Source organism: Rosa chinensis, chromosome 5, assembly GCF_002994745.2.
Source record: "Rosa chinensis cultivar Old Blush chromosome 5, RchiOBHm-V2, whole genome shotgun sequence".
Lineage (NCBI taxonomy): Eukaryota > Viridiplantae > Streptophyta > Magnoliopsida > Rosales > Rosaceae > Rosa > Rosa chinensis.
Window position 1 is genome coordinate 34,291,969 of NC_037092.1, and position 25,663 is coordinate 34,317,631.

Here is a 25,663-nt window from a genome sequence, read left to right on the forward strand (position 1 = left end):
CGGAAACAACAAACAACCTCGGATGGGCTGAAATTCTGACTTAATTCTAAACGACGGCCCCCCCTCGTTAGCCCCCGCCTGGTACTCCCATCCCGCTGTGGCAATGCAAAACAAGCCCCGCCAGTACGACATTGAGTCCCGCAGGTTTTCGATCAGCTTGGTTTACTTGCCCTCTACAACCCTGGCGCTTCACGTACACCAGTTCATAGAAATGCAACACCTCCGCCATGGTCGGTCCTTCGCAGCCAGACAACCGCCACAACGAGTTCAGCGACAGCAGTAACCACCACATGTTGGGGCACACTTGCCCAAAGGCGATGCCAAACTCGCACAGCAGAATCTGAAGGTTGGGCACCAGAGGGAGGGTCACTCCCTCGCGGAATATAGCCTCGTGCACCGCGGCATGGCCTACTGGCAGAATCGAAGCTTTCTCCTCTACCGTCGGCGGACGCAACTTCACCGTGCCGGGCAACCGGAACACCTGCTTCAGCCGGTTGACGGCAACCGCTGTCATCCCACCTCCAGCCTCGTCAACGGGGGTGCTGTCCTCGAACACCCACGAAGACTCGGTATCCTCCCCAGTTCCACTTCCCCCGCCAGCGGAACCGCTGGCGGCACTATTACTTTCTAGCCGCTCTTCATGCAAAGTATGCGCAGTAGCAGCCTCCCCCGCCCTAGAACTCTCCGAACACGACACATGACCCATATCTACGTCCCACGGAATGGTCTGTAGCGGCTCGACTTCTAGCGGTTCTGGCAGTGAGGTTCCTGTATGGGCAGACAGACACAACGAGTCAATAAAATTTCTATCTGCCGCGCTGAACGACACTTCAGATCCGAAATCCTCACTGCTCGAGATCTCTATGACGTCGGCCATCCCAAAACCCTAAAACCCAAATCAGTTAGCTCACACAGGATCTAACCTATCCCTATATCAGTTGGTGCCCAAGAACATCAACAACACTCAACCCAGAAAATGCCAAAACAAGAACAAACCGACTAAGATTCGACCATCTAGAAAAGCCCTAACAACCCCAATTGTCAATCACAACCACCCTTCCCCAAACCCACTCACACCCTCACAGTACGTCGACAAAGAACATATCACAGAAAAACCCAGAAATCCAACAACGCAGACACCCAATCAAACAGGAAAAAGGCCAGATTACCAACCTTGACAGTGGAGCCTCTGACAGCAGTGCGCACACTACTCTTCGCAGCCGGAGATCGTCTCTTCTTCCACGCACGAGAACTCGCCGATATCGCCTCGCCTTTCTTCTCCGATCTCAGACACAGAACACTTGAAGACGACGAGGGCTCAGTTCGAAGTTTAGAGCAGTGCCAAATATGCGACCTTCCCCCCTTTTGTGTCAACATCAAACAATCCCACGCCGTCCGTTTAAAAAACGACATCGACTGCCAGCCATACGCGTGTCCAACAGCTGCAGTTACTCTCCAGATTAACCGAGGCGTCGCCTCGGTTATGAAATCCATCATTACTCGACATTAATGGTGAGGAGACGGCTCGACGAAGGAGACACGCCTCCGCACGCTAACCTTTTAGGGGTTTGCCACGTGTCCACCACCATCAAGCGAAGCATCCGACAGAAGCCACAACTTTTGGGTGAAAGGCTCCAAGTATCGAAGTCCGCTGAGCGAAACCCCGCTAGCGGAACTTCTCACTTGTCATCCTCCAAATATCGAAGTCAGCTGAGCGAAACCCCGCTAGCGGAACTTCTCACTTGTCAGGCTCCAAGTATCGAAGTCCGCTGAGCGAAACCCCGCTAGCAGAACTTCTCACTTGTCATCCTCCAAGTATCGAAGTCTGCTGAGAGAAACCCCGCTAGCGGAACTTCTCGCCATCTTCCAAGTATCGAAGTCCGCTGAGCGAAACCCCGCTAGCGGAACTTCTCACTTGTCATCCTCCAAGTATCGAAGTCCGCTGAGCGAAACCCCGCTAGCGGAACTTCCCACTTGTCATCCTCCAAGTATCGAAGTCCGCTGAGCGAATTCCCGCTAGACTTCCACTTGATAAGGGCAGCCTCGGCTATACATGGCACTGCCGGCAGAGCCCTCTCCATTTTGTAAACCCCGTGCATTGCTGAGCGCAGTTCCACTTAGTAACCACAGCCGAACACGTCTACTCGACGCTGTTTTCCTGCTACATCCAGCGGGGGGTATCCTCCAAAGGCGGATCCCGAGGCTACGCCTTATTCTGACAATGACCGCCACGCGGCATTACAGTCAGATCATCCCTACGGGACACGGGGACTTGTCAACAGTCTACGACGACCCTGATCAGGTATGTTGACCCCCGCCACTTAGGTACTAAGATTGGGCTCGCTACCCAACACCTTCTGCTTCGCGCAGCTTCCCCTCAACAAACAATTTGCCGACCATCCGGAGGTCCGTCTTGGCTAGGAAGTGGGGGACTCCCTGGCGGGCCTGGCAGGGGCCCACCCGAAAGGGTATAAAGAGTTTGCTCAGTAAATCCATGGTTGACAACGCACTGACGCTAATTATGCTGTTGCAAGTCTAGCGGAAGTAACGCTTCACACCGCCGATCAACTCCCCAACCAAGATTGCCCTCCTTGACTGGGGACTTGGGGGACTTATACCTACATGTGCTAGAACAAGCATAATTAGCTATAATGAGCCACGCTCATTGTACCACCAGAGGTACCGACTCTCACCAAGGGGATGACCTGCGAAGTCACAGCCAGGCGGGCTACCGTTCGAGCCCCGGATAGCCCCCAGATCACCGCTGACGCGCCACGTCAAGATAGCATCAGAAGCCCCTGACGCTGGGAATCGAAGCACATCAGTCCCACATCGGAAACAAGAAGAAGATCAACCTCTTCCTCACCTATAAAAGGTTCTCTCATCTCTCCTCATTAATTACGCAATTACTACTCATTTATTGTTATGCTGCGCATATACAGTGACTGACTTAGGCATCGGAGAAGTGAAGACCGCCCAACGCGGTCTCCCTCTGACGCCCTGTCTATCGTGTTGCAGCTAACATGAATCACCTAACCCCAAGAGTAGCGGTCCGCCCACCGGACCCGCATTAAGCAAGGAATCTGCTACCATCGGACTTGAACATTAACATCTAGAATCTTCTTGGTCGCCATGGTACGAGACTAGGATCTGATATCAAATCCATGATTCTCATATCGCTACTGAGCTTTGTGAGATGTGTTTCAAGATCTTGCTCTTATTAGACTTGACCTCAGATTTTTCTGTTCTTGGTACAAAGATGAACCCAGATTTTCATATAACAGATTCAGCAAAATCAAATCAACCTGACCAAACCATATAAAAAAGAATCGACCCACCTGGGAAAAATTTTCCAAACATCTTGATACACCTGACCAAAATCTTCCTAATTTTGTTTTCTCTAAAGGGAAACTATCACAAATGGTCACTGAGTTATGACCCATTCGACACTTAACTCACTGTATTTTCAACAATATCACTTAACTCATTGCCGTTAATTATACTGTTAGAAGCCGTTAAAATTGAGAGTATATTTGTCAAAACACTTAAAAATGCATTTCTAACTTTAAAAATTGAGGGTATATATTTTTTTTCAAATTATATTTAAATTAAAATAGAATCCTTTTTTTATTTGAAATTCCAAAAATTGAAAAAAATTGAAAAAAAATCTGATAAAATTTTTTTTTTCAAGTTAAAAATGTATTTTTAAGTGTTTTGACAAATATACCCTCAATTTTAACGGCTTATAATAGCAGAATTAATGGCAGTGAGTTAAGTGAAAGACAGATGTAAAAGTGAGTGAGTTAAGTGATATTATTGAAAATACAGTGAGTTCAGTGTCGAATAAGTCATAACTCAGTGACTATTTGTGATTTTTTGCCTTCTCTAAATTAGCTCGATGAATTCAGCTTAGGGGAAGAAAAGATGATCCTTGGTTCATTTCGTTTCTTTTATTTTATTTTTCTTTTCACGTGGACTTTTGTTTGTTTGGTTAATGGAGATAAATGATTGTAAGATGAAGTGGACTGAAATGCACAATTGATTGTAAGATGAAGTGGACTAAAATGCACAATTGTCAACAAATGAATGGAGGGACATGGAAGGAGATAGGAAATTGGGACATAAGATTTCATCCTATCTGTAGGAAACACTTTTTCCTAAAAAGTAATGGCGGGAGCTGCAGTTGAAGAAATCTCCCATCTGTCACGTACTAAGGACTAGAAGTGACTAAATCCAACCCCCGAATGGACCTGCGCCAAACCTAATCAGAGATCTAAACTCTAACTTACAAGACGCAAAGGCTGAGGCTAAAACTTGAGCAACTTCGAAAGTAAAAACAGGACCGAGAGCTCCGCCAACAGCAAAAACTTGAAAGGATTTAACAACTCAACAGTGATTTGTTAGACGACGAGGCCAGTGGCCACACTCGCCAAACCAATAGAGTAACAAATGTGAGTGCTGGCTACCCCACCAACTGAGGCTTTAAAGGACCTCTCATTGAGAGGGTGGGTGACACACTAAATGGAGGACTAAATGGAGGAACCGGTACAGGCCAATCTAAGAGAGCATGCAATGAATCATAGCATGAGAAGATGGAGAAAATGATCGACAAATGCAAGGGGGCCGGTCCTTGAGAACTCGCTGCCGAAATCACCCCTAATATTGGTAGATCCCTATTCATCAATGACATCATGAATACAGCGAAACCACAGAAATTCACTATCCTCATGTTGCAATTATACGATGGAACCACCGACCCAGTGGATCACATCAAACAGTACAAACAACAGATGTCCATCGAAACAACCGACGAGAAGCTAATGTGCAAACTCTTCCCGTCCCGGCATCAACTTGGTTCTAAGATCTCAAGCCTCAATCAATCCCAAATTTTGACACGCTAAGCCGAGTTTTCATTTAGTAATACTTCTGTAGTCGCATGCAAAGAAAGGATATGACGACTTTGTTCAGCACCAAGCAAAATACTGGAGAAAAAATAGGACAATTTTTCGAACGGTCCAAGGCTAAAAAGTGGCTCTTCAACGATGAGCCTCAATTTTCGGTGATTACATTTAGAGAATGACTCATCCCAAGCGCACCCTTATACGAGAGTTTGTTGCATGAATCAGAAGAGATATGGATGACATTGCTACAAGATTCGAGGGTGAAGGAGGCACAAGGCTCGGGTTACTGTTGTCGTCGCCTCGAGAAGTTGAATGAAATAACATTAAGAAGAACATTCCAAGTGATAGCGGAGGGATACCTCGATATTGTCCCCTTGAAGAATGGTTTACGATTTACACCTTGACTATATGATGAGGATGCGAGAAGTTGATATTACCCGCTCCACAAGGTAGGGGCACGAAATATATAAATGCGCAGGAGTGCGACCAGCAGTCCTTCTAGCAATGAAAGCTGGTAAACTCATTTAGTATAGAATGACATAAATCAAGGCAAGCAGAGGGGTCTTGGAAATTCCACGTGCCGAAATTCATCTCGAGTAATGGAGAAGGTATGATAATATCGTGATTTCATTTTGACCAAAAATATTGGTATGACTAGTAAAAATCATGTAAGAAAAAAAGTGCTTAGTGATTTTTGTGCATGTTGGTATCCATTCAGGAGACTATCGAAATTATGTATTTTTCATTTCTCGTATGAATAGTATCACTAGGACTGGTTCCTTGAGTAGGACAATTTGTTTGATTCATAGGAACTGGTTTCTCGAGTATGACACTTGCCTTAATGCTTCGAAACTGGTTTCTCAAGTAGGACAGTTGATTTGATTCTTAAGAGCTGGTTCCTCAAGTAGGACAGTTGCCTTAATGCTTCGAAATTGGTTCCTTGAGTAGAACATTTACATTTGATTCGTAGATACTGGTTCCTCGAACAGAACAGTTGCCATTATGCTTCAGAACTGGTTCCACGAGTAGGACAATTGCTTTGATGAGTAGGAGCAAGTTCATCGAGTAGGACAGTTAACTTTGTGCTATATCCAGATTTTATTGTACCCCTAAGGATAATAGGGGCATGATAGGGAAATGCATTTAAAGGGCCTTTTTGACCACATTGAATGCTCAAGAGGGTAGCGGTCACATTCAAGGAGATGAACGGTCATAGAGGAAGCCATCACGGACTTGGAGATCAGCGTCATGATCATGGAGACTAGCAATCACGGTCATGGTTATGGAGGACAGCGTTCATACTCGAGGGAGCCAACACTCAAGAGCTCAAGGGAGCAACATTTCACACTTAAGGAGATCAACGTTCACGCTCAAAGGAGTTAACAGTCACGCTCAAGTTGGAAAATGCTCATTCTCAAGAAGATGTCCGCGACGAATGCTCAAACCCATCAAGATGACAACCCCACCTCTAGGTGATGACCCTGTTGAGGTTCGAGGTGAAAACCCCATCAAGACTAGAGGGAGAAGAAGACCGTATGACATCAGAAGAGAGGGAAACTCATAGCCGAGCTTAGGTCAGATTTGGGCTTTGAAGATTTCCTCTTAGAACGAGTGTCAAAGAGAAAATTTGGGGACATTATGGGAATAGTCAAATATTTTAACTCTACAATTAAGACAAAATAAATGTGGAAATGATTGCAGCAGTAAATGCAATAATCATTACAGCAGTAAGTGTGGAAAACATTGCATCATTAAATATGGCAATGATTTTAGCCATAAGTGGGCTAATTATAGGAATAAGTACGATATTGATCATGACTTGTTGCCTCACTAGCGACTTGCTATGCAAGTTCACTTGCAGGCCAAGCGGTAATGTACCTATAAATAAGGGGCAAGACGACCCTGTGTGATATCCAATTCTGATTTAGTTTGCTACATTTGGCTAAGAAATATATTGGCTTAGGCATCAGAGAGTTTTCTACAGGTACCCTCCTCCTCTAACCGTTGGAAGCTCCCCAATTTTTCATCGTCAGGTCAGCGATGAGGAGAAGCCTCTGCCTCGTTGTCAAAAGGTGCACAACAAAGAGAAGCTTCAGACTTGTCGTCTAAAGGTCAGTGATGAAGAGAAGCCTCCGATTCGTCGTCGTCATGTTAGCGATGAATAGGGGCCTTTTGGTTTGTTGTCGTTGGGTCAACGACGAATATAAGCTTCTCGATTGTTCATGGTCCAACTCCTGCTCTAGTTCGAATTTATTGGTGAGTCAAATTCCGATACGGAGATTTTCTTCACCAAAATTCATTCTACTCCAACACGAAATCCTCAAATTCCAACTCTAGCTTTATAATGGAGAAGGCCTTCATTCCCATTCCTTAAGTTGAATGTCGATGAAGCTATTGATGTACTTGCAAGTTTGAGAGGTCTTGGTTCAGTTTTATGTAATTTAACATGGAGAACTTCTTCTTACAATTTCTAATGGAATGTCAAGTCACTTTAGTGTCAGCATAACATAGATTTGTTGCGGCAACTCTAGGTTTAAAATCACTTCATCAGGCATGTGGGAGTATAGATTTTCCCTATAGTATACGATTAACAAATGGGACATGATACTTGTAGAAGCATACCTGAGGCTGTATACTTCGTGGACCAGTTGCATCGGGTAAGGCCCATATTAATAAGTATCCCCTTGGCCACAGAGGCTACACAGCCTGGATATGGTCATATAATGAAGTTTTCTATGTGCTGGACTCAGTGTATATATACACTACCCCAAAAAAGGGAAGAATCCTAGTTGATTACATATTAATACCTCGAAAGGCACCTCCTGCAGAAGAATGGGTTGGACCTACATATGGTCTCTAATAAGGTTTGCGGTATTCAAGTTAACCTTGAATAGTCTAAGTAAGGAAAGTGAATCCTTCTCAATCTCCTTTCTTGAAAGACACGCAATCCTACTAGGGTTCAGATTGCTCTTAGACACTTTTACCTAGACATGTATTCTCCTATATAAGGAGGCACAATCAACCATCAACCATCTGTGATAACGAATTCTAATCTAGCTCAAGCCTACTGTATTGCGTTGTTTTACTTACTTGATCGTAAGAGGGTCTAAGCCCCATACCACACCGGTCTCGGGTTTTGTTTTGCAGGACACATGCAATCGTATACGAAACTTGAAGATTCTGATATCTTACTAGGCAGGCTTCAATTTGACTCAATTAATTCTGGAAATGGATGTGCAGATGGTGGTTAATGACCGTAATGGTGATATTCTAAATTGATCGTTGGACGTAGGCCTTTTATTAAAGGAAGTGAGAACACTTTTCTGCTTCTTCCATTCAGGAATTTGTAAATATAACCGTAAGAAACATAAACAGACATTGCAAGTTTTAGCTAAGAACGTGCTTATATGTGTCATGCATTTCAAGTATGGGTCGAAGATGGGCTACAATGACTATCGAATGTACTTATGTCTGATGTACATCTCAAATGCATAATTTTATGCAACTTTTAAAATAAAAATCAAAATATATAAGCCTTAATGTATTAAATAGAAAATTATAAAAAATTAAAAAAATTAAAAAAAAAACATAGAAGACATGAGAGTTTAGGTTATGCAAAATTTGACAAATTGATTCACATCAGCCTTTCAATGTGGCAAAAAAGTATCAGCTGAAATTATCAACTACCAAATATTATCTTTGCATTTCCACGTAGATTTTGGCATATTAGTTGATGCTTGAAAAATATTGTTAATACATCCAACTCTGATAGGGAAAGGAAAACCTGTCTCACTTAAAATTTCCTCTATATCTTCTGACGAGGAAAAAATTGTGTGCTGTGCTAGGGTGACAGAGAAAGTTTTTGGCCTCAGTCAGACGACGCATCCATTGACGCTGTCATCAAACGGGTATTATTGATGGGTGAGTACAGTTCTCTCGTTCGGGACGGTGTTCTTCTCGATCGATGGGATCAGGAGAAGGAGATGGGAGCGATCGCGGTCAGTGAGGGGTTCTGGCTGTGATTGTGCAAGCTGGGTTTGCAGGTCGAAAAGGAAGCAGGAAATAGACCTATTGTGCCTGGGTTGGGGGTGAAGAGGGCGGAGAGAGCAGGTTCCATAGTGGCAATTCAAGATCTGGTCGGACATATATGGAGTTTGATGGCTATTCTTCTCTAGATTTGAGTTGGCACTCTTTCCGGACCTAATCTGGGTAGAGTGGCTAAGAGCACTGTTGGGGCAACCGGGTTAAAGGAGCACATGTGGTGGCAATTCGAGGCATGTAGTGGTGTGACAGGGAGAGTGGTACATCGATCGGTGGTGGCTTGGCTTGACTTGGGCTGGGCCTTATATGTGGGTTGTAATCTCCTTGCTTCTTGGACTGTTAATAAGGATTGGGCTCATTTCTTAGGCCCAAGCTTAGCTGTTTGTTTTATTAATGTTTTTCTTTATTATTTAATTTTGTTACGCTGTTTGTGTTAATGCTCAAAAGTCTGGCGGTAGCTAAACCTTGGTCTAACGCTGGTCCGGCAGGCGGACCGCTACTCTGCCGCTCTGAGGACTACTGCTAGCTGCCAAACACAAGACAGGGCGTTAGAGGGAGACCGCATTTGGCGGTCTTCAACTCTCCGATGCCTAAGTCAGTCAATGCATATAGGCAGCATAATAATAATGAGTAGTAAATGCGTAATTAATGAGGAGAGAGGAGAGGACCTTTTATAGGTGAGGAAGAGGATGATCTTCTCCTTGTTTTTGATGTGGGACTGATGTGCTTCATTTCCCAGTTTCAGTAGCTTCTGATGCTAACTTGACACGGCGCGTGGTGGCGCGTCGGCGGTGCTTTGGGGTTGATCCGAGGCTCAAGCGGTAACCCGGCTAGCTGTCTTTACGCCAGTCACTCATATGGTGGGCGTTGGTACCCCTGGCGGTACAATGAGCGTGGCTCATTATAGCTAATTATGCTTGCAAATGCACATGTATGTACAAGTCCCCCAAATCCCCAGTCAAGGAGGGCAATCTTGGTTGGGGAGTTGATCGGCGGTTTGAAGCGTTTCTCCCGCTAGACTTTGCAGAAGCATAATTAGCATCAGTGCATCGTCAACCATGGATTTACTGAGCAAACGCTTTGTGCCCTTTCGGGTGGGCCCCTGCTAGGCCCCCAGGGAGTCCCCCACTCCCCGGCTAAGATGGACCTCCGGATGGTCACTATTATTGTTTGTTGAGGGGGAGCTGCACGGAGCAGAGGGTGTTGGGTTGCGAGCCCAATCTTAGCACCCAAGTGACGGGGGTCAACATACCTGATCAGGGTTGTCGTAGACTGTTGACTAGTCCCCGTGTCCCGTAGGGACATTCTGACCGTAACTCCGCGTGGCGGCGTTGTCAGAGAGGCGTGGCCTCGGGATCCGCCGCTGGCGGAAGTCCCCCGCTAGATGTAGCAGGAAGCAGCGTCAAGTATACGTGCTTGGTGGTATTTTATTGAGCGGTATTGCGCTGAATAAAGTACGCAGCTTGTCAGATGAGAAAAAAGGGGGGGTCCGCTAGCGGTTTGCTGTGTAGCGGAGGACGCCCCGTTTACCGAATGACGAGAGAAGTTTCGTTGGAGACTTCGATGGTGACAAGAGAAGTTCCGCTGGCGGGGTTTCGCTCAGTGGACTGTCACCTGGGAGATGACAAGTGAGAAAATCTGCTGGCGGGGTTTCGCTCAGCGGAGACTCCACTTGAAGGATGACAAGTGAAGATCCGCTGGCGGGGTTTCGCTCAGCGGAGACTCCGTCACTTGGAGAATGACACGTGAAGATCCGCTGGCGGGGTTTCGCTCAGCGGAGACTCCACATGGAGGATGACAAGTGAAGATTCGCTGGCGGGGTTCGCTCAGCGGAGACTCCGTCACTTGGAGAATGACACGTGAAGATCCGCTGGCGGGGTTTCGCTCAGCAGAGACTCCACATGGAGGATGACAAGTGAAGATCCGCTGGCGGGGTTCGCTCAGTGGAGACTCCACTTGGTGGATGACAAGTGAAGATCCGCTGGCGGGGTTTCGCTCAGCGGAGACTCCGTCACTTGGAGAATGACAAGTGAAGATCCGCTGGCGGGATTTCGCTCAGCGGAGACTCCGCTTGGAGGATGACAAGTGAAGATCCGCTGGCGGGGTTCACTCAGCGGAGACTCCACTTGGTTGGGGGTTTTCTTCTCAAGTGGTTACTTCCCTTGGAAGCTAAAGGAGACGACTGTTGATACGTGGCCAACTCCCAGAGGGTTAGCGTCTGGAGGCTTGTCTCCTAAGCCTAGCCGTCTTCTCGTCATTAATGCGAGTAATGATGGATTTCGTAACCGAGGCGACGCCTCGGTTAATCCGGGGCGTTAGTGAAGACGTGGGACACGTGTACGGTTGCTACGTGATGTCGTTTTCTAGCGGACGGCTCAGGATTGCCTGATGTTGACATAAAAGGGAGGAAACTCAGCGAGTTTCGACACTTCTGGAAAATCTTCAAATCTGAGTCGCCTCCTTCGAGCCTTGTTCGTCTGTGAATTGCGAAGAAGATTCCCCGGTTTGCGTGGAGCTGTCGGACTCGAGAGGACGAAATATCTGTCAGTGAAGACGAGTTGTACGCCACAGCTTCGACGTGAGGTTGGTATTTCGAATCCTTTTCCTGTTTCATTGAATCTGCAATGGTGGTTTCTGGGTTTTGCTACTTCTGTTAATGGTGTGATGTTGCTTCTTTGGTGTTCTCTGAGGGTGTAGAGAGAGATTTGAGGGAGGTTATGGTGTTTGACAGAGAGTTGGGGTTTTGCTAGATGGTCAAATCTGGGTTGAGTGTGCGTTTGTTCTTTTTTTGGTATTTTTCTGGGTAATTGTCCTTGATGTTTTTGCACTAAACGAATATAGGTAAAGGCTAGATCTTGTGTAAACTGACCGGTTTGGGTTTTAGGGTTTGGGATGGCTAGCGTCGTAGAGATTTCGAGCAGTGAGGATTCCGGGTCTGACGTGTCATTCAGCGCGGCGGATAGGAATTTTATTGACTCGTTGCGTTCGTCTGCCCGTGCAGGAACCTCACTGCCAGAACCGCTAGACATCGAGCCGCTACAAACCATACCCTGGGAAATAGTAATGGGTCGTGCTTCGGGCCCCCAGAGTTCTAGGGCCAGGGAGGCCGCCGCTGCTCAGAATAGGCGTGAGGAGCGGTTGGCAAGTAACAGCGCTGCCAGTGGCTCCGCTGACGGGGGAGATGCGACAGGGGAGGATACCGAATCGGCATGGGTTCTTTCGGATGGGATTCCTGTTGACGAGGCGGGAGGGCGGATGACCGTTGCCAATGTCAACCGGATAAAGTGGATGTTTCGGTTGCCCGGCGCGGTTAAACTGCGTCCACCGACGGTGGATGAAAAGGCTTCAATTCTTCGCCCGGGGTTTGCCGCTGTGCATGAGGCAATATTCCGCCAGGGAGTGACACTACCGCTTGTGCCCAGTCTTCAGATCTTGGTGTACGAGTTCGGCCTAGCCTTTGGGCAAATCTGCCCCAACATGTGGCGATTGATGTTGGCGATGACTTCGCTGTGGCGGTTGTCCGGCTGTGAGGGACCAACCGTGGCGGAGGTACTGCATTTCTATGAGCTGACGTATGTGAAGCGTCAGGGCTGCGGAGGTCAAGTGAACCTAAGTCGCCGCCAGGGAGCCCCCAAGTTGATAGAGAACCTGAGGGATTCTATGTCGTATTGGCGGGACACCTTTTGCGTTGCCACGACGGGGTGGGAATATCAGGCGGAATCCAATGACGGGGAACCGGCGTTTAGGATTAAGTCAGAGTTCCAACCTATCCGAGGTGGTTTGTCGGTCTCCGCTGAATATTGCTGGCGGTTTACGTTGTGCTTAGTCTTGAACCTTGCTAACGTTTACCCTTGTTTTTCAGTGGGCCTGCGCTACAACCTGACTCGTGAAGAAGAGTGTCGTGTGGCGCGCATCCAAGGTTGCTGGCGGAATCGCAATTTGTTGGACTTTCGCCTACTTACCGGTTGGGAGCTGTTGGTCGATCAACGATTGACTCGCGCCGTTGGTAAGAAATCTCCGCTACCTTGTACACTTGGTTAATTTGGCCCTGTGGTTGACTGAGTTGCTTTCTGTTTTTTTTAGAGACGCCGCCAGGTAACGCTAGGAGCCGTGACGCCTTTGCCAAAGCCATGGACCGCGCGGAGATTGACAACTTTTTGGAGGCCATGTATGCCTCAGGGGATGCGGCTCAAAGGACAGTGATAGATCCGGTGACGCTGGCGGTGAGCCCATCCGAGGATCCGGTGGTGCTGCCAATGCCGCTGCACTCCCACCTTGGCGCCGACGGCCTACCCGTTGTTCAAACGGGTGCCAATGTGGGGGTGGAAAGAAGGGGTCTGGCGCCGCGCCGCAGACAGAGAGAGTGCCCAACGTGCGACGTGGGCCACAGAAGGTGGTGCAGCCGGCGGGGGCTGCCGCCACGGTGGGTCAACAGCAATGAGGGCCAAGGCCTGCGGCCGCTGGACAGACACGGTTGTTGCGGAAGCGTCGGCAGGATGACTCCGACGAGGAGGATGATGATGATGCTGAGGTTATCGGGGTCCGCCAGCAAAGGAAGGCCCGCCAAGCTCCGCCGAAGGCGCCAGTGGCCGCTGCAGAAGAGGCGCCTGTGAGTGACCTGGACTCGTTTGCCGCCTATGCTGAGTTCATGACTGACAATGAACGGGGATTTCTCTACCACCTCTGCGAGATACTGGGGTTTGGTGGTCTGGCGGGGATTTCCCGCCCAACGGCGATTGACGGGTCACCCTTCAGTTCAGCTTTTGGTCACCTTTCGGTTGGGCTGCATGAGATGTTCATGGCGGCGCAGAAGCAGCCCGGGGTTGAGCGCCAGCTCAGGGACGAGATCAGCGGTCTCGAGAGGGAGCTGGGGGTCGCCAAGGACAGGCTGGCGGATGTGGAGCGGCGCCTGATGAAGGCGGATTGCGACGCCGCGGATGCTCGCGGCAAGTTGGAAGTGGCAATCCAGCGGGACGTGGAACGGAACAACCACATCTCCAGGATGGAACAAGACATGTCTCTGCTGCAGGAGCGGGTGGCCGCTAAGGAGAAAAAGATTGATATCCTTCAGCGGGAGTCTGCCGCCAAGTAAGCAGCGGTGACGAAACTGGAGGCTGAGGTAGCTCGCCTGCGGGACAAAGGGACCCATGCCGCTGCCGCCGCTGTGGAGAAATTCAAACAGTCGGCGGAGTACAAAAGGGCGATGACTGAATCGGCAAAGGCCGGCGCCCTAGCCAACGTGGAGATGCTGAAGCAGAGGGGCGCCATTGACTTTGCGAAGGCGTCCCAGCCACCTGTTCTGCCAGTCCAAAATGCTCCGCCGGTGCAAGCTGCGGTTCCTGTCCAGCCTGAAGGTGTTTGCTCGGGAAGCGGGGAAAGTGGTGCACAGCCAGCGGATGGTTCTCAGCAGAGTCCTCTGCCTACCCAGTCGGAGGTGTCCCGTGCCGGTTTCCTGGCGGCACACACTCGGCCGGATGGCACCATAGAGACTCCAAGTCCTACCGCCAGAGGGTCTGACCAGACAAGCCGCGCACAACCACAGCCGCCTGCGGAAGGTGGAGATGTTGAAGCCAACCCGAAGAGCTGAGCTCCTACATGTGTTGTTTTTTTTTTTTTTTTTTTTTGTTGGCTGAGTTTCGACATTTTGAAGTAATGAACAACTTTGGGTGGGGAGTCTCAGCCCTGAAATGAAATTTCAAAGTTTGATGTTTGTCATGATATGTTTGTACCGCTAGAGTTTTGACTTAGAGATTTTTCTTTTGCCAAGCAATGAAACATTAAAGGAATTAAAATTGGTCCAAGTGCACAACGTAGCGGACGTGGTCCGCTGACGATTCCCGGCGTTGCCAGTTGCCCTCAGTGCTAGACTTGGTAACAATGGTTTGAATAATTCCTCGTTTCATTGATAGCTGACCGATCAGCGTTTACAAAAGAGGGGTAGTACCCGTTGGGTAGCTTCCCTTAGCTAAATATTGAACAAAAATTTAGCTAAGTCAAGATGCCTTTGGGTAGCGGCATGACTATTTGTAATAATACCGAAGGTGTTCGGTATTCCAAGGGTGGGTCGTTGTGACGCCATCCTTGTCCATTAAGTAGAAGGTGCCTGGGCTAACGACTTCCACAATTTTGTATGGACCTTCCCAAGTTGGGCGAAGCTTTGTTGGCGGTGGAATGACTTCCTTCATTACCCAGTCCCCCAGTTGGAGGTTCCGGGCTTTGACTCTGGCGTTGTAGAAACGCGATACCCGCTGCTTGTTTTGCAGGTTGCATAAGTGGGCCTTGTGTCGCTTTTCCTCCAGGAGGTCCTTGTCCAGGTTGATGCCGTCAGTGTTGGTTTCTGGGCGGTAGCCCTCGACTCTGGCGGTAGGTTGAGTAACCTCAATAGGCAGGACAGCCTCCGTTCCGAACATCATGCAAAAAGGAGTTTCACCAGTTGCGGAAGTTGGGGTTGTTCTGATGGCCCATAGAACTTCCGGGAGTTTCTCCGCCCATAGACCCTTTGCGTTGTCGAGTTTTTTCTTCAGCAGCTTTTTGATTATCTTGTTTGCTGCTTCGACCTGACCGTTGGTCTGGGGGTGGGCGACAGATGCAAAACTCATCTTGGTGCCCAAGTTGGCGGTGAAAGAGATGAGCTCCTTGTTGTTGAACTATGTGCCGTTGTCTGTGATTATTGTGTGTGGGACACCGTAACGGCAGTAGATATTCTTCCAGAGGAAGTGAATTACCTTGGCGGTAGTTATTGCCGTTAGTGGCTCCGCCTCTATCCACTTGCTGTTGTAGTCGATAGCAACTATGATGTACTTGAACTGGCCCTTGGCGGTTCGAAATTTTCCCATCAGATCCAGGCCCCAAGTTGAGTGAATCCATGGAGCGATGATGACCGATAGTGGTTCCGCCGGTGCATGTGGGAGATCAGCAAATTGTTGGCATTTGTGGCATGATCTCGACATCTGGAGGGCATCATCGCCGAGAGTAGGCCAAAAATAGCCTTGTCGCATTGTGCGATTGGCTAAGGATCTGGCGCCTGAGTGGTTTCTACATTCTCCGCTATGAATTGCCGCCAGAACAACCTTTCCCTCCTCTAGGGTTAGGCAGCGGAGGTTGGGATGGGTGAATCCCTGGCGGTACAGCTTGCCGTTCTGGATGTTGTAGCGGGTTGCCCTCCGCTTGAGTTGTCGCGCCTTAACCTTTTCTTCCGGCAATGTGCCGTTGCGCTTGTACTCAATGACTTCGTCCATCCAGCTGGTATTGACCTCAATGTTGAAGATCTCCGCCAGGGTTTTTGTGATACTTGGCTTGTCAAGACACTCCACTCTTGTGTCCGCTGGACTCTGATGTGGTTGGGCGGTTGCCAGTCTTGCCAGTGAATCAGCCTTGGCGTTCTTTTCCCTGGGAATTTGTGTGATGTTATGAAATTTGAATTTCTTGAGGAGTGTCTTGACGTACCCCAAGTATGCCGCTAACTGTTGGTCCTTGGCCTGGAAGCTGTCATTGACCTGGTTAACGACCAACTGGGAATCACTGAAGATGTTGACACTGTCAGCCCCTGAATCGATGGCGAGGAGTAAGCCGGCAATGAGTGCTTCGTACTCCGCCATATTGTTGGAGGCCTTGAAGTTGAATTTCAATGCGTATTCCACGTTCAGCCCCCCTGGTCCTGTCAGGATGACTCTGGCGCCGCTGGCCTTGGCGCTGGCGGAGCCGTCCACATGCAGGTTCCAACCTGACTGTAGGGGAGCTGGCTCCTCAGCGGTTACCATTTCCGTCCCGGGCTCAGCCTCCGTGCCGGGATTGGGCTGACGCTCAGTGAGCTCAGCGATGAAGTCCGCTACCGCCTGGCCCTTCATGGCGGTTCTTGGCTTGTAATCTATGTCAAATTCACTGAGCTCGATGGCCCACTTGCTGAGGCGCCCTGAATGTTCAGGGTTCTGCATCACCTATCTCAGCGGTTGATTAGTTAGCACATGGATTGTGTGTGCTTGAAAATATTGGCGGAGGCGCCTGGCGGCAACGATGAGTGCGAGAGCTAGCTGCTCCAAGGGTGGGTATCTTGTTTCTGCCCCGTTCATGCCTCTGCCGGCGTAGAAAACTGGGAGCTCGTCCTGTCCCTCCCGCCGGACAATGGCGCAACTCACCGCTGATATCGATACCGCTAGGTATATGAACAGTGTCTCTCCTTGCACAGGGATAGAGAGTAGTGGGACTGCCGCTAGGTAATCCTTCAAGCCCTGAAACGCCGTCTGACATTCTGGGTTCCAGTTGATGACTTTCTTGTGAGTCGTTTTGAGGAGTTTGAAAAATGGGGCACACCTGTCAGTGAGCCTGGAGATGAATCGAGAAAGGGCGGTTAACTTGCCTTGGAGGCACTGGACATGTACCTTATACTCAGGGTCCGCCAGGTCGAGTATGGCCTGTACCTTGTCCGGGTTAGCTTCGATTCCTCGTTCACTGACGATATAACCCAGAAATTTGCTGGCGGTGACGCCAAAGAAGCATTTTTCTGGGTTGAGGCGCATGCCATAGGCCAGGAGGATGGTAACTATGATCTTGAGGTTTGCCACATGTCCGTTGGCCTTTATACTCTTGACCAACATGTCGTCCACGTAGACTTCGATTATCTTGCCCAAATGTTCAGCGAACATAGCATTCATCAGCCGCTGATAAGTTGCACCGGCGTTCTTCAGACCGAAAGGCATAACATTGTAGCAGTACGGGCCTTTGTCGGTGGTGAAGGTGGTACACTCCTGATCGCTGGGATGCATCTTGATCTGATTGTAGCCGGAAAAAGCGTCCATCATGCTGAGGAGTTCATGCCCGGCTGTTGCGTCAACCAGCTGATCAATGCGTGGTAGAGGGAAACTGTCCTTTGGGCACACCTTGTTAAGATTTTTGAAGTCGACACACATCCGCCACATGCCGCTAGGCTTCTTGACCATGACCAAGTTGGAGATCCACTGGGGATAGACTACCTGGCGGATGAATCCCATGCCCTGGAGCTTGGCGACCTCCTCTCCTATGGCGCGGTATTTCTCCTCGTCAAAGGCCCTTCGCTTCTGCTTGACAGGATAGAAGGATGGCTTGATGGTTAGCTTGTGCGTGATGATTTCAGGAGAGATACCTGGCATGTCTGCATATGACCATGCGAAGACGGCGGCGTTGTCCCGTAGGAATTGAGTGAGTTCTGCCGCCACCTCTGGGTCTAGCTGAGCTCCTATGCGGACTGTCCGCTCTGGGTGCTCGTCGAAGATGCTGATGACCTTCAACGATGTTTCTGGATTGACCGGTTCCTTCTTCACATATTTCTTCTCCTCATCCCTAGGATCCTCGAAGATATCTGGTTGCGGTGCCTGATTTCCTACCGTTAGGATTTCGTGGCGGCGGGTTGACCGCGCAATGGTGGTTGAGTAGCACTCTCTTGCCAATTGCTGACTTCCCTTGACACAGCCCGTGCCGTTGGGTGTGGGGAATTTCATGAGAAGCATGTATCCGGCGATGATGCATTTGAGCTTGTTGAGTGTCGGCCGTCCTATGATGGCGTTATACGAACTGAAACAATCCACAATTATAAATTCAGTATATACCTCCGCCATACATGGACTGGAGCCGATGGTTAACCGCATGTAGTCAGAACCCAGCGGTTGAGTGATATCGCCGGAGAAGCTAAGCAATGGCTCATGGTCTTGTAGTAGTTTCTTGTTCCGCTTAAGGTTGTTGTAACAACCGCTGAATATGACATTGACAGCAGATCCGCTATCCACCAGGATTCTTCCCACTGACCATCTGTCGAGAATGGCATCGATCAGAAATGGGTCGTCATGGGGTAGATGTACTCCGCGCTCCTCCTCCTCTGAGAAGGTGATGGGCTCCCAACCAGACTTTGGGAGTTTGGCGGATCTCTCGTAGCGGATGTTACAGACTTCCTTTGGGTGATTGGCGCGTGCGTAACGCTTTCTTGCCCTGTGAGACATGTTGGTGATTAGAGCCCCGCCATCGATGGTGTTGATGCGGCCCAGTGGCTCAATGTTGGCAATTACAGGTGGCGGTTGGCGCACCTTGAATTGATCCATCTTGCCGTCACGGTACAGGGTCTCAATGGCCGTTTTGAGAGCGTTGCAACTGTTGGTATTGTGACCGCTGTCCTCGTGGTATTTGCACCACATGCCGGTGTTTCTTGGCTTGCCCTTTTTGGGGAATTTCGGTGAGGGTGGCGGTGGTATCTGATCCTTGCACTGATTGTAAATTTCCTCGTACGAGGCTGTGAAGACCGTGAATACTGCATACCGCTGAGAGGACTCCGTCTGCCTGTTGCGATTGTCCCCATGGGATGGACGGTTGCCCTTGTAGTGGTTGTCTTTCTGCCTCTTGCTTTGATAACTGCCCTGTTGCCACTCCCTCTTCTTGTCAGCTGGCGGTGCAGTGGGGGCCTTGCTGGCGGTCTCCTGGTGGCTGGAGGGGGTTGAGATGATTTTGTTGGTGTTGCTGGTGGCGGTGGGGTTTCTCCATATGTGATAAACTCTGCCTGGGCATGAATGACCGCCTCACTCATAAGGTGATCATACGCTGCGTTTGGATGATTGTAGTTGAGGTGATAGAGGAATGGTCCCTTGAGGAGTCCCTGCTTGAAAGCCGCCGAAGCCATTGTTTTGTCGAGATCGCGGCACTGAGATGCTGTCGCCCGCCATCTTGTGATGAATGCCTTCAATGATTCGTCCTCTCCCTGCCGGACGCCAAACAACTGGCTCGTGTTGTGATGACCGGCGGACAACAAGATGAATCGAGAGAGGAAAGCATGAGATAACGCCTGGAATGAGCCGATGGACCCTGCCGGACACTCGAAAAACCAACTCATTGCCTCACTATCCAGCGTTTCGCTGAACAAGTGGCACAGGGTGGCGTCATCAAATCCCTTGTTGTTGGTGACCTTCTTGAACGTGTCCATGTGGACGAAGGGGTCGGTCCTACCGCTATAATGTGACATTTTTGGGGTCTTTGCAAACGCTGGTCTGACGGCTTGCAAAATTGTAGCGGTGAATGGTCCTGGCCTGGACGCAAAGAGTGGGTTTGGGGCTGGCGCCGGGGTGCCTGCCTCCGCCAGGATTAGCCTCTGTTCTAACTGCTGTATCCTCTCCAAAATTTGGGCGGTTGCGTTGCCAGCGGGGCCTGCTCGGGCGCTCCGCGGAACTGACCCTCGCCCGGGAATGGGTAGATTGCCCTCAGTCCTTGCTCTAGTCCTCGAGGGGTGGGTGCGCAGCGATGACTCCGCCTCCTGCTCCAACACTTGGGGGACAGGGGGTGGTCCCATTCCTGCCAGCTCAGGTGGGTTTAGCGGTACCTGCATTTGCACAATGGGTCCTATACCAGCGGTAGGCCGGCTGTGTCTGGTGCTGTGTGACTGCCCACTTCGTGCTGGGTTGGCGTTTGCGTCCAGCGCCCGCTTTAGCTAGTCGAAACGTGTCATCAGCGTGGCCACCTGCTCCTGGGCCTCAGCCTTTTCCTTGCGTTCCTGCTCGCGCTCTCTGTTTGCTTTGTGGAGGTCCGCCAGCGCCAGCTCGTACAAGGCGGTGAGGTCCTGACCTGGGGGGCGGCTGCCGCTTGGATTTGTTTCACCGCCAGGGTTGACCGGGGTGCTGAATAGTGCGCGGTTGATGCTTACCGCTGGGTGGGCGGGTTGGGGAACGGCGGACTGGTCTGCCTGCTCCTCGACATTTCCCCCGCCATCGTTAGTCATGGTAATTGTGATGGGATGACTTTTTGTTCAAGGTTTCCCACAGACGGCGCCAATGTTAATGCTCAAAAGTCTGGCGGTAGCCAAACCTTGGTCTAACGCTGGTCCGGCAGGCGGACCGCTACTCTGCCGCTCTGAGGACTACTGTTAGCTGCCAAACACAAGACAGGGCGTTAGAGGGAGACCGCATTGGGCGGTCTTCAACTCTCCGATGCCTAAGTCAGTCAATGCATATAGGCAGCATAACAATAATGAGTAGTAAATGCGTAATTAATGAGGAGAGAGGAGAGGACCTTTTATAGGTGAGGAAGAGGATGATCTTCTCCTTGTTTTCGATGTGGGACTGATGTGCTTCAGTTCCCAGTTTCAGTAGCTTCTGATGCTAACTTGACACGGCGCGTGGTGGCGCGTCGGCGGTGCTTTGGGGTTGATCCGGGGCTCAAGCGGTAACCCAGCTAGCTGTCTTTACGCCAGTCACTCATATGGTGGGCGTTGGTACCCCTGGCGGTACAATGAGCGTGGCTCATTATAGCTAATTATGCTTGCAAATGCACATGTATGTACAGTTTGTGAGTAATAAGTCCTTACATCTATGAAATAAGGATAGTCAGGCTATATGCTTGTCAAAGTGCCTTGTCTGCCCTAGGTAGGCGGCAATTTCCTTACTTTGTCAAATGATTGCTACCTCCTAGTGGCAGGGTGAGACTAAGTGTCGTCGGATTTATCCTCCAGCGGCAACGTAGGAAAATTGCATGTACGGTAATTATGCTATATGTAATAGGGTTACATATCGAGTTATCTTTCCATTATGTCACCGCTATGTCAAAGCAAATAGAGTCTCCAGTAGAGCGCTCTTTGCTAGTTGTTGCCTAGTTAAATACAATTCTTTGGTAGAGATTCATGATAGTATTTCAGGACGTTCTCTAGATGCTTATTGTAATAAGGGGTTTAGGCTCAATGTCCCCCCTTGTATTCGACATTTCCATTAATCAAGAATTGAGGGCAGCGACACCAGTCCTTTATTCAAAAAAGAAAAAAGAAAAATGAAAAACCTGTGGCCAAGAAAATAGGCAAAGGAAAAACCTTTAGACATGGACTGATAGTTTTGTAATATATGCCGACCCTCCCTTCTCCCACGTTGAGCCCAGCCTTCATTGATCTACTCAACTCGAATGACATTGTCCCAACTTTGATGGGATAGAGAAAATTTTACAAATGGTACCTCCAACAAAAACCATTCATCACTTTAGCACATCAATTTCAAAAACTATCATATTGGTATCCTAACATTAAAACACGAACAACTTTTAGTACCTGCTGTCTATGACGGTGTCAACTACATTGCCGCGTAAGCTATTTCATGGGTAATTTCGTCTTTTCATTTTAGCAGTTTTTCTTTTTCCTTTTTTCTTTGGCAATAAGTTTTTTTCCTCTTCTTCCTCTCCTGATAGCAAAACTCCCCCCTCCATCCATGCCACCATAAAACCCAAAAAGCATAACAACAATTTCCAACCAAGGAAACAAAATTGCTATAATTTTGGATTGGATTGAATTGAATTGAAGAACAACAGCAATAATGTTGCAACCAACACTGTGACAGCTCTATCGGAGGACAAAGGCGGAGCAACAACATACTTATGTCCGAATTCAACCACATGAGAAAGCTCTATAACAATATCATCTACTTCGTTCAGAACCATGTCAAGCCTGTCGCTCCAAGCAATTGTTACCCAGGTTCTCTACTTCTTTGCAACCCATCACCAAACTCACACAATCCCAACTCTTCTGCCGCCATAAATAAGTTTCTGAACCACGTTCTTGGGTACTACCCTAGTAACCCTAAACAAACCTAACCACGTCATCAGCCCATGGCCCAAGTGATGATGAACAACAACAACGTTTTGTCTCCAACCACCACCACCACGTCCTTTAATTGACATGTCAATTCAATTGCCGATAAAACCTATATGTTCATCTCTTCAATTCAATAGAGTTGTGGAACTAAAATATGGAGAGACGAAAATATCTTTTAAGAAATAGAGGTTTGACGCTATCATAGACAGCAGGTACTAAAAGTGATTGAGTTTTAATGTTGGGATATCAATATGATAGTTTTTGAAATTGATGTACTAGGTTCTCTACCGTTTGTAAAATCTTCTCTAATTAGTAGAAGAAACCTAGCAGCCGCTGCTCAAACCTGATTGAAAATAAGAAAGAAAACCTGTGGCCAATGAGTTGATACGTGGTGCAAAAAATTGATCATATAATTGATCGTGAACTTTACATTTGATTCTATTCTATAAAAAATAATAATAATAAAGGGCTAAATACAAATTACTACCCTGTGGTTTAGGTTCAAAATCAATTCAGTCCCTGAACTTATAATTTCATCAAAAACACCCCTGCACTTTCAATTTTGATCTAATAGGTCCAATTTGTTAGTTTTCCAACAATTGAGTTATTTAACTTGTTAATGTGGCTCATATATGACATATGTTTTATGATGTGATGTCGAGGTGGTCTGCATAGTCAATTTAGGAGTGAGTCATACTATTAAAAATAAATAGTTTTTCAATAAATAATCCAACTATAACTTGAACCCATAACAGAATATTAACTAATTGGACCTATTAGATCAAAATTGAAAGTGTAGTGGTGTTTTTGATGAAATTAGAAGTCCAGGGACTGAATTGATTTTAGACCTAAACCACAAGGTACTAACTAGTATTTAACCCAATAATAAACAACACAAAGTCATTATCCATAGTCTATGAGGGGTTTATTTGATTGTGTGATTAAGCCCTGGATCAATGACTTGTAAGGAGAGAGGCTCGGCCAGAAACTGAGTTTGGGATATAATTGATTGTTGAACTAACACTACTACAATTATGGGCAAAAGCCACACACAGCATGCGTGAAAAAAAAGACATCAAAGGACACACATGTACGTGTCTAACAGCCATAGCCACGCTACAGCCACATTTAATAGAGTCAGTCAATAGTCTCGATTTACTTGTGTGTGGCTTCTGTCTGACATACCAGGACCACTAACAACAATTAATGGTGGTAGGAATCATTATATATATATATATATATATATATATATATATATTTTAATTTGGTTCTGGTCCAACATCGAGCCTGTCTGGGGATGGATGGTTGATATCCTGATCTTATTCATTTTATTTCATCTTTCTGGGGATGAATGGGTTCAATGATGATCGGCTTGGGTTTAGCCACTGCCATGGTTGCAGCCTCTACTCAGTGATGAAATTTGAGATCTTGGATTAGAGATGATAGGCGTAGACCCATACTTTATTGAAACACTGAAACCAGATTCTAATGAGGTCGATCTGGTTGAGATTCTTCCCGTTTAACTTGGCGTGCATCGTGACAGCCATCCTTGCATACATAAAAACAGAGAGCGAGTTAACTCAAAGTAGCGCAATGGAGATTGGTTTTGACTTGAAAACTTAATGTTTACTTTGGCCCAATGAACAATTGTTCAGATCTAAAAGAAATTATAAATGGAGTTGAAAACAAGGTCAGAAAACTCATAAGCCAACAGAGCAAGGCCTTCAATCGTAGCACTGATCATATGAGGAGTTCCACAAGTTAGGCCTTCAGCAACCTGTGCAGTTCAAAATCAAAGAGGTTGTATTAACATCAAAGCAAACTGATGAAATTGGGGAAAGAGTAAAGAACAGAAATTACCTCTACGAATTCCAATTTCACATTGATGAAATTGGGGATCTTGATTAGAGTTGATAGGCATAAACCCATAAAAAATTGAGTCACTGAAACTAGATTCTGATGAGGTCGATCTAGTTGAGCTTCTTCCAATCGGGTTTAACCATCGTGGCGGCCATCCTTGCATACATAAAAATAGAGCGAGTTAACTCGGAGCAGAGAAGTACTATGAATCTATGAAGAAATTGGAACAAAGACCCCTTGCATATCTGAAGAGTTTGAGCAAAATTTCTGCAGTTAGAAGATGTAGATTCTATAAAGAATGAAAAATGTATAAACAATGGAAAAAAGGCCGGCGGCACCTTCTTCCTCAGATTCGGCTTTTCTTTCTTCGCGGTGGCCATCACTATGTCGCCGATGCAAGCCGACGGCAAAGGACTGAGATGCCCCTTGATCCCCTTCACGGACAATTCATTGGATGATGGATTGATAGTTTGGGTGAGTTCAATGACAAGCGAAGAATGGAGATGCAAGTGTGGGAGCACAGAAGAGAGAGAAGAGAGCTTCTCGAAGAAAAGAGATAGAGATAGAGAGGAGATAGGAGAGAATAAGAAAGAATATAATGTAAGTTTTCAATGCCCATTTTCAGATTTAGTACATAAGGAAAAATATAAAAAATTAACTTATCCACAATTATAAGCAATCGTGGCAAAATATCATGACTACAGTGCCGGATACCATCTCACTTCACCCAAACAGTGGAAGTTCCCACCTTTATTTTAAAGTGTGGCAAAACAAATGTTGCCTTTGCCCATTATTGTAGTAGTGTAAACTCATTTTATCACCATGAATTTTGCACTCAAAATGGTTTATGCCAACGAACTTCTAATTTGATCACATATGCTCTTATAAGCTCCACTTTGATCAATAATAGTCACTTCTGATTTAATTCATCAAACTAGTTTTTTAATCATGCGTCAGATGTTGAAATTCATCAAATATTAAAATTAAAGTCCCAGAGCAGGATTACAAGCGACTTCTATTCATAATGTTTCTAAAATTAAAGTTGAAGGTGATTCCAAGATTTTGATCGACTGCATTAATAATAAGACCACAGTCCCTTAGAAGCTTCATATGCTGGTTTTTGATATCAAAACTTTGGCGTCACATTTCTCAGATATTGAATTCAAACACGTTTGGCGTGAAGCGAGATTTTATTGCGGATGCTCTTTTAGATTTGGGTCACAATACAAATATAGCTAGCTGTAATTATGGCATCACTCTTACTGTCCTTCATTCTTTTATT

General features: G+C 47.5%; 1 protein-coding gene and 1 long non-coding RNA gene across 2 annotated transcripts; one reads left to right on the plus strand and one right to left on the minus strand.

Moving 5' to 3' along the window:
- Window positions 1–11,543: 11,543 nt before the first annotated feature.
- Window positions 11,544–14,034, plus strand: LOC121049194. Its single transcript, XM_040505834.1, has 4 exons — window positions 11,544–12,717; window positions 12,805–12,948; window positions 13,026–13,321; window positions 13,438–14,034. The coding sequence occupies exons 1-4, from the start codon at window positions 11,835–11,837 to the stop codon at window positions 14,032–14,034; spliced, it is 1,920 nt and encodes a 639-aa protein (XP_040361768.1). The 5' UTR covers window positions 11,544–11,834.
- Window positions 14,035–23,825: 9,791 nt separating this feature from the next.
- On the minus strand, window positions 23,826–24,929 carry LOC121049550. Its single transcript, XR_005800713.1, has 3 exons — window positions 24,720–24,929; window positions 24,382–24,537; window positions 23,826–24,298 (listed from the first exon to the last, which is right to left on the minus strand). It is a non-coding gene; the product is annotated as an uncharacterized LOC121049550 (long non-coding RNA).
- Window positions 24,930–25,663: the final 734 nt, after the last annotated feature.

Excerpts from the sequence above, each read along its gene's own strand:
- LOC121049194 (XM_040505834.1), top strand. The coding sequence starts at position 11,835 with ATGGCTAGCGTCGTAGAGATTTCGAGCAGTGAGGATTCCGGGTCTGAC. Across the intron at positions 12,949-13,025 it reads ACGATTGACTCGCGCCGTTG|AGACGCCGCCAGGTAACGCT; the intron begins GTAAGAAATCTC and ends TGTTTTTTTTAG. Across the intron at positions 13,322-13,437 it reads GAGAGTGCCCAACGTGCGAC|GATGACTCCGACGAGGAGGA; the intron begins GTGGGCCACAGA and ends AAGCGTCGGCAG.